Source organism: Herpailurus yagouaroundi, unplaced genomic scaffold, assembly GCF_014898765.1.
Source record: "Herpailurus yagouaroundi ecotype Mexico unplaced genomic scaffold, PumYag 67793, whole genome shotgun sequence".
Classification (NCBI taxonomy): Eukaryota; Metazoa; Chordata; class Mammalia; order Carnivora; family Felidae; genus Herpailurus; species Herpailurus yagouaroundi.
Window position 1 is genome coordinate 8,448,432 of NW_024420586.1, and position 8,519 is coordinate 8,456,950.

General features: G+C 48.7%; 3 protein-coding genes across 4 annotated transcripts in view; all 3 read left to right on the forward strand.

Moving 5' to 3' along the window:
• MAGEB3 (MAGE family member B3) overlaps positions 1 to 8,519 on the forward strand; it is a 135,784-nt gene that overhangs the window by 117,095 nt on the left and 10,170 nt on the right. The gene's annotated exons all lie outside the window — the stretch shown is intronic.
• On the forward strand, positions 632 to 4,298 carry LOC121026020 (melanoma-associated antigen B2-like). Its single transcript, XM_040468832.1, has 2 exons — positions 632 to 739; positions 2,618 to 4,298. The coding sequence occupies exon 2, from the start codon at positions 2,679 to 2,681 to the stop codon at positions 3,708 to 3,710; it is 1,032 nt and encodes a 343-aa protein (XP_040324766.1). The 5' UTR covers positions 632 to 739; positions 2,618 to 2,678; the 3' UTR covers positions 3,711 to 4,298.
• LOC121026021 (melanoma-associated antigen B1-like) overlaps positions 674 to 8,519 on the forward strand; it is a 37,421-nt gene continuing 29,575 nt past the window's right edge. The window contains exon 1 of the mRNA XM_040468834.1: positions 674 to 739. The gene's annotated coding sequence lies outside the window, so the exon portion shown is untranslated. The remainder of the gene's footprint in view (positions 740 to 8,519) is intronic.

The window sequence follows — 8,519 nt, forward strand, 5'->3', positions numbered from 1 at the left end:
CACAAATGCCCCCAGTGCTGTCCTGGGATGCCCAGGACAGAATTGTGAGGTGGAAGAACCCCCTCATTCTCTCTGGAGTGTCTCATATAGGTGAGGATCTTGGGCTAGCGGGGACAGCCCTAGATGTGCAGAGAGAAAACCCAGGCCTTAGGAGTCATGGTAAGGACCCTGACTATTAGGCAGGGATACTCCTACCAGCAGAGGCTGTCAAACAGATCTCCACCCTATTCTTAGCCCCGGGAGGCCCCAGAAGAGCTATCAGCTCTCCGTCAGCCCCAGTTTGGCCACAGGAGGGGTCCTGGCCTTAATTGAAGATGAGGACCCTGCGTCCGTCCGCTGATGAGGGAAAAACTCCCTTAGAAAAAGCTTCCCAGGGCCCTGTTGGTGCTTCCAGGCTTGTGCAGCCCAGGAAGGGGTAGCCACGCGCCGCGGGACCAGAGATTCCCCTCTGGCAAGTCAGGAGAGTGGAACTTTGGAGGCCGGCAGGGGGAGGAGCCCCAGGCCCTGACGGACGTGGGGAGGACCCTGGGCCAGGACGCGCGGGGACCACCGAGTTCTCGGCGGCGGGGTCCTAGAGCGCCCCACCCCTGCTTTCAGCCCTCGGAGACCCCGGGCGGCCGCTGCCGCCGAGGGCTGGATGCGGCTGCGCCGACTTCCTTTCGGGCCCGGACCTCAAGGCGGAGGGCGCGCGGCGTTTGTTCGGCGGCGGCCGGATTCCCGGGACCGGGCTGAAAGTGAGGTGAGGACGCCGGGTGGGACCCGAGGAGACGACTCCCCGCGCCCCTGTAACAGAGGGGACCCCTCCCCGCCATGGGCCCGTTTGGCCCCGGCTCCGGCGGTCCCGGCGGAATGTGAGGCGGAATTCGGCCTAGAAGTTCTCAGAGACCAGGCCTCCGTCTCGGGAGTAGTCCCGATACTACCGAGGGAGGCGGTCCTAACTAGATTCAAGATGAGGGCCCCGAGTGCTAACGAGCGGACCTTGACCCAACAGAGGGGGCTACTCTGGGAAGCACCCCTGCACTCAGCTCTAGGAGGCTCCATGCCGGGTAGACAGATGCGAGGGAGCTACCTTCTTCTCTAGCAGCTAAGGGGATTCAGGGTTATACCGACAGCTCGCATACTCAGCCTAGGAGGCCCGGGGCAGAGCTGGCAAGCTGAGGTGCCCCCTCATTTCCTCTGGAGGTGGTGATCTCAGGGAAGTGACGGCCTGTATCTAATGGCATAAGCCCCATTCAGCGAAAGGATCCCAGTCCCTAAACAGGAATCGACGTTGTGGTACTGAGTGATGATGGGGGAATCCCTCCAGGAAAGAAGGGGGCCACATGAAGCCCAAACCCTGTTTTCACACTTGGGAAACTTGGGCATGGTGACATGATACATTACACTCACTAATTCCCAGAACATCTCAGGGAAGTGAAGAACCAGGTCAAAGGGGGCAGCCTCAGGCCAGCAGAGGGAGGATATGGGGTCATGCCACATGTCATGGTTCATGAGTTGGAGCCCTGCGTGCGTCTCTGCACTCATGGCCCAGAGCCTGCTTGGATTCTTTCTCTCTGCTCCTCCCCCCTCCTTCCTTACTCTTGCAAAAGCAATAAATAAATAAAGTCCTGCCTAGTATTATCTCTGGGAGACCTCCAAGGTAGATGCCATATGAAGTGCTCATCAATTTCCACTCCATGGTAACAGGAAAGTGAGAGTCTTGGTCCAAGGGGAGTGGTTCTAGATCAGCAGAGGCAGAAATCTTAGACCCTGTTGTGAGCCAGATTTAGACCTTGAGTTGGGATCCTATGGAGGACCACCTGCCATAGGGCATCAACCTGCCTGCAGTAGCTTTTACTCTTGAGAGACCACGTTTGGTCAGTTAAGGTTGTCTTCGCTTCTTCCTCTTGGAACTTATGCTCTTAATATGAGGACTCTAGGGATCATCCAGTCCTGAATAGAGGGGACATCAGAGCATCCATCTTAACCCTTTGATTTCAGCCCAAGAATCCTCAGGGGAGAGCCTTCATGTTGAGCATCCCCTGACTTCTTTATATCAGGTCTAAAGGAGGTGATATTCTTAGTCTGAAGGTTAAACCAAAGTTAACAAGGGAGAGTGGTTCTGAGCCTTTTAAGGAACCAAAGTGAAGGCCTTAAATGAGGCTGAGGATCCCAGTGAACTCAGGACAGAATAGACCCTGCTGAGCTCTTAGCACTGGGCAGGGAAGTAGACTGAGGTGCCCCTTCACTTCCTTCTCCTGGGTCCCTGGGAGCTTTGAGGTGTGAAATAACAGGTAGCAGAGGGAAGGGTGCCCCATCTCTGCCAAGACTTGATATGATAACACTAAAGATAAATGGAGAGGGCCCAACATGCCAGAACACAGAGGCCTCTACTGCAAACATCTGCTCTCACCTCAGTAAACCCGAGGCAGGGCTAGTAGGATGCAAATAAGACTCACTGTGAGGGTTCTGTGGTTCTCTGTAAGATTCTTAGGGGATAGGATGACCAAGAGAACAGGAGCCTTTGTCGGGTCCTAGAGCAGTATCCTCAAGTATCCTGCCGAGGTCACCTTTGATAAATCCAAAGTGGAATCTACCCGTTGGAGGTGATAACATCATCTTATTCTCGCTTCTGCAGTTGCCCATATCACCTGTCCACTGGCTCACACCCTTGCCTGCTATCCCTGAGCACAGCCATTATGCCTCGTGGTCAGAAGAGTAAGCTCCGTGCTCGTGAGAAACGCCGCCTTAACAGAGCCGAGACCCAAGGTCTTAAGAGTGCTCAGGCAACTACAGCAGAGGAAGAAGAGGCTACTCCTTCCTCCTCTCCTGTTCTTGGGGGTGCTTCCTCAAGCTCCCCTATTGCTGGCACTTCCCAGGAGCCTCAAAAAGCCACAGCCACCACCAGGGCTGCTGCACGTGCTTCACGGCGAAGATCTAAGGCAGGTGCCAAGAGCCAGGTTGAGGAAAGTAAAAATTCCTCTCTGGCCTCAACTTCCACCGGGAAAGCTCAAAACGATCCTCTAAGCACGAAGGTGGGGATGTTGGTACAGTTTCTGCTGTATAAGTATAAATTGAAGGAGCCCATTAAGAAGATAGACATGATGAAGATCGTCCACAAAAGGAACAGGGAGCAGTTCGCTGAGATCCTCAGGAGAGCCACTGAGCGCATGGATCTGGTCTTTGGCCTCAAATTAAAGGAAGTCAAGCCTGGCAGTAACTCCTACACCCTCACCAGCAACCTAGACCTCACCGACGATGGCACTATGAATAATCTCTGGGGCTTTCCGAAGAATGGGCTTCTCATGCCTCTCCTAGGTGTCATCTTCTTGGATGGCAACTGCACCTCTGAGGAGCAGATCTGGGAATTCCTGAATATTTTGGGCATCTATGATGGAAGGAAGCACTTCATCTTCGGGGAGCCCAGGAAGCTCATCACCCAAGATTTCGTGCAGGAAAAGTACCTGGAGTACCGCCAGGTGCCCGGCAGCAATCCTCCACGCTTTGAGTTCCTATGGGGCCCCAGAGCCCATGCTGAAACCAGCAAGAGGAAAGTCCTCGAGTTTTTGGCCAAGGTCCACGATACCATCCCCAGTGCCTTCCTGCCCCATTATGAAGAGGCTCTGCGAGATGAGGAAGAGAGAGCCCAAGCCAGAGCTGCAACCAAGCATGCCTCTACTGCCAAGGCCACTGCATGTTCCCAGGCCACATCTGGCCACTCTTCTCCCTAGAGAGGGCTGAGGCAGATTCTTTGCTTTGTCATGGGAAGGCCTGTTAAGTAGTGTTTGTCATGGGCACAAATAATTTGTTGATTACCTTTTTTTAAATATATTCTTCAGGCACTGTTCCTTTCAATAGAAAGTTTATGTAGATTCAGAATATAAGTTTTTGGATGACACAGATCACACACTTATTGCTGTTTATCAGTTTTAGGTGTAAGAGTTCATTTTTTTTGAAATATAGATCAGAAATTGTTAAATCACTTTTGTGATCCAGAGCAAGATAAGATGGCTTTAAGATAGGATATCCTTGGAAATGTGAAAGAATTCCACACTAAAATAGTTAGGATGAGAAGATCGATCGATCGATCGATAGATAGATAACTAGATACACAGAAACCTAGGTTCGTAGATAGATGGATAGGTACATAGGTACACAGATATACAGATTACATAGATACGCAGATAGGTACATTGATACAGTAATAATTGGCTAATTCTCTGTTTGCCTTACTCTATTCTTTTTCTAAATTTAAAAGACATATACCTGCATTTGTTTATGTTTGTTAAGAATGTTTGATAATATATGATCATAATGAATCAAACCTCTTTATACATGTCTCTTATTTTACACAAACATTGAGCAACTGCTCTTGGGAAGTCTTCATCCTTGTACTGGGGGTGTTTAGTCAAAGAAGACCCAGCCCCTGCCCCTGCGATTATAGATTATAGGAGCAGCTGTCACTATAGGAAGAAGGTGAGATAGTAGTACTCCATAAAGAACAAGGGAAGGGGCACCTGCGTGGCTCAGTCAGTTAAGCATTTGGCTTCGGCTCAGGTCATGATCTTGCGGTTGGTGGGTTCGATCCCCACATTGGTCTCTGTGCTGACAGCTCAGAGCCTGAAGGCTGCTTTGGGTTTTTGTGTCTCCCTCTCTCTCTGCCCCTCCCCCACTGGCTCTCTATCTCACGTGCTCGCTCGCTCTCTCTCAAAAATAAACATTTAAAAAAAAACAAGTGAAAATCTTGGTAAAGAGGGGGCCGAGAGAACGTACTACTTAGTTTTCATTTCTAAGCAGAATTTTGGCTGATGGGGAGGTTTTTCTTGGCCAGAGTACTGCATATTTTCTGACATGTCTTAGATGTAAAATGAAACAAAACAAAATTCAGCTGCACAGATGGTAATGTCTGAGGTCAAGATAATCATAGTAATACCTGCCATTCCCAAATGTCTCAGTATAGATGCTTTCTGTACATTAGACAGCCCTAAAAGATCGGGTTTATCAAACCTACTTCACAGGGGAAGCCTGAGGCTCATAGAATTAGAGTTTGGCAGCGTGCCAAAAGGCATAGGGCTAGTAAATGGCAAGGCTGGGCCTAGGCCCCCCACCAGAATTACTACAGAGGCTACATTGTTTTACTCCTCGCACCCTGAGACACACCCTGTGTTTCTTTCAGTTTTCTTTTCAGTACTTCAAAACTCGTCTTAGGTGCTAAAAAAGAATGGCCTCGTGTCCAAACTGCTGGGCTGCGATATATAGCCAGAGCAAAAAGAATGCCAGAATAGCTGAAAGGGATAAATAAAGGACACTATTAGGTGACAGTATGATTACATTTGCAATGCTAAATAATCTCAAAAGATCAGTGGCTCTCAAAATTAGCCTGGACAATCTCTTACCGGTAGAAAGGAAATCTAGCAGAACAGAAGTTACATGAGAATCTTCATCAGGCTGATAAACAGAAGGAATAGATCAATGTGTGTTTTCCCCTGACACCCCATCACCTGTCCTGGGACTCCTGCCTTGTGCTAGCGCTTGCCCATTTCACATCACTCCCAGGACAGAGTCGCATTCTCTGCGAGGATTGTAAAGCAGCAACTGCTCCAGGGTTTGCAGAGATGTGCAATTTCCCAGGAAGCCTTAAATCCAAGAGATGGAAACCGAGGCAAGGGCCCCATGTAGGAGGACTGGGGAGACCAATGCCCCAGAATATAGGGAATTCCAGGGACTTCGGTCCCGTCTGTTCTTGAACACACAAAGTCTCAGACACAGTTGTTAGACTTAGCATACCCTCCCTTATTCTGCAGGCTTTTCACTGGCGTAAAAACCTTGGTCTGAGACCCAAGTTCTCCTATCACTAGAGAAGGGGTATTGGTCTCTCATAGATGTAATGGAGATAAACCTGAATGAGGGTGGTGGAAGGACCTAGCCAGAACAGTAGGATCCCATAAAATCCTGTCCCACTGTCAGCTCTGTGAGTCCAGAAGAGTCGTGGCGGCTTGTGGCTAACATTGATTTTTCAACTCCAGTCCCAGAAAGTTGAGACCTTTGTCTGATGGCTGTATCTTCAAATTAGCAGAGAGGGTGGGGTTCCAGGAAGGATACAGGGTCAGAGTGAAGATGCTGTGTGGGGACATGGGGGTCCCCCCACCCACATCTGACAGGGCTGCACCTAACCCCTTCTCTGCTGCTAGCCTAGGAGGCACAGGAGAGAGCTGCCACGCTCACGTGCCCCCTACCTCCTCCTTCTGCCTGGAGGGAATCAAGGAAACTAGGGCCTTGGTTTTCTAGGCTGGCTATTAAGTGGAATCCCAGCCGTGACGGTGTCAAGGTGAGAACTCCGTATGAGGAATGGGGCAACCAACTACTCCGTACCAGGTATATTATGACATACTAGAACAATAATAGTATTAAAATCAATGTGGGGTATGAATAAGGGGGAAAAAGATGATTTTTTCAGGCAATAGGATCATCTGCATATGTGATTTCAGATAACCTTCAAAGATCAGGGACTCAAAAAATTATTTGACTCAGGATCTTCCCTACAAAAAGCAAATCTATGAGAACAGTGGTTACATGAGACCTTAAGCCTGTAAGAGAAGGACAAGGACCCATTCTTTGCAAGGTTTGGAGTAGGGAAACTGCTCGAGAGTTTTCAGGGATGTGGCGTTTCCCAAGAAGCCCTTATTGGAAGTGACAAGGGCCTTTGGGAGGATACCCGTGAGTCAGGACTGGTGAAAGGGGAAAGCAGCGTTCCAGAGTGTCGGCTGTTCCAGAGGGAGCAGCCCCTGCCTTCTCTCAGAGCTAGAAGGCCCCAGGCAGAGCTGGCAGGCCAAGAATCTCCTCAGTTTTTTATCACACTTGTCAAGGATTTGAGACTTTAGTCTGAGGAAGACTATCTCAGGTCAGTAGAGAGAGTTGTCAGATACAAATGTGAGTTTTCTTAAAAGGAACGAAGGAAGCATCTACCCGGAACACTGGTGGCTCACAGAGTCCAGTTCCTGCCAGCAGCTCTTGGAGGTCCTGAATTCCATCGCATGATGAAGCATAAAGAGGCTTTGAGCGGCACCTGGGTGGCTCAGTCAGTTTCAGTGTCTGATTCTTCGTTTCAGCTCAGGTCATGATCCCACGGCTCGTGGAATTGAGACCCACGTCCAGCTCTGTGCTGACTGTGTGGAGTCTTCTTGGGATCCGATGTCTACGTTTCTGTCTGCCCCTCCTATGCATGCTCTTGGACTTTCCCTCTCTCTCTCTCTCTCTCTCTCTCTCTCTATCTCTGTCTCTCACACAAAGAAAGCAAGAAAGGGAAGGAAAAGAAAAGAAAGGGAAGAAGGGAGGGAGGGAAGGAGGGAGGGAGGGAGGGAGGAAGGAAGGAAGGAAGGAAGGAAGGAAGGAAGGAAGGAAGGAAGGAAAGAAGGAAGGAAAGAAAGAGGCTTTTTAAGAGGTGAGAAGAAGAGAACCTGCTGCCGTGGCCAAGGTGTGTGTCAGGGCCGTGAACCGGCAGTGCCTCCCACATAAAGTGAAGTCTGGGACGGGGAGATTGGTCATCTTGTGATGGAAATGAGAGGTCAGCATTTTAAGTAGTGAAGCACCTAGGTGGACGTGGAGGGGACCCATTGTAAGTCTTCTTTTTGTCCTTGCTTTGCTTGAGTGGGAGATTTATCTGTTTTTATCTTGGGGGTTCTTTTTGGCACTTTTAAAATACTGTTCCTTGTAATAGAAGGTTTATTTGATTTCAGTATCTGTGTTTATGAATAATATGTATCACACATATGTTGCTGTTGATCAGTAGAAATATAAACGCTTTGGTATTTTGTAGAACAAATTAAAAAATCCTTGCCGCTCTTCTCTTGGTCCAGAGCAAGCTAACCTGTCACATGAGCAGGGGTTGTCTTGCAAATGTGAATGAACCCTGTGGTAGAATTGTTGGGATCAAGAGATAAAAGAAAAGGTTTTGTCTGAGTGGCATCAGCAACATGGTAGAATCAGAATTTCCAGCCCTTATTTGCCCACAGAAGCACAGAACTGACAATAACATAAGTAATAAAATACCTTTATGAAAGGTCCAGAATCTAATTAATAAGTTGCAATACTATATGTGAGCATAAAACTGAGATCAGCTGCTCTTGAAATGGATAAGAAAAGTAATTAGACTTTACTGGCATCAGCCTCTCCCTCAAGTTGACACAATTTAGCCCTAAGAGAGATTGTGACTCCTCTCTGTGTTACGGGTAGGGGAGATTGGGATGAAAATCCCATGCACCCAAAAAACTATTAAAGCTAATAAATGTATTCAACTGCAGGATGTAAAGTCAACACACAAAAATCAGTTGTGTTTCTACACACTAACAAGAAACTATTGGAAAATAATTAAGAAAATTCTATTTAAAATAGTTGGGACGCCTGGGTGACTCAGTTGGTTGACTGGCCAGACTCCTGATTTCGGCTCAGGTTATGATCCCAGGGTTGTGGGATCGAGCCCTGCGGTGAGCTCCTTGCAGAGTGTGGATCCTATTTGAGATTCCCTCTCCTTCCCTCTACCT

Excerpts from the sequence above, each read along its gene's own strand:
- LOC121026020 (XM_040468832.1), top strand. The coding sequence starts at position 2,679 with ATGCCTCGTGGTCAGAAGAGTAAGCTCCGTGCTCGTGAGAAACGCCGC.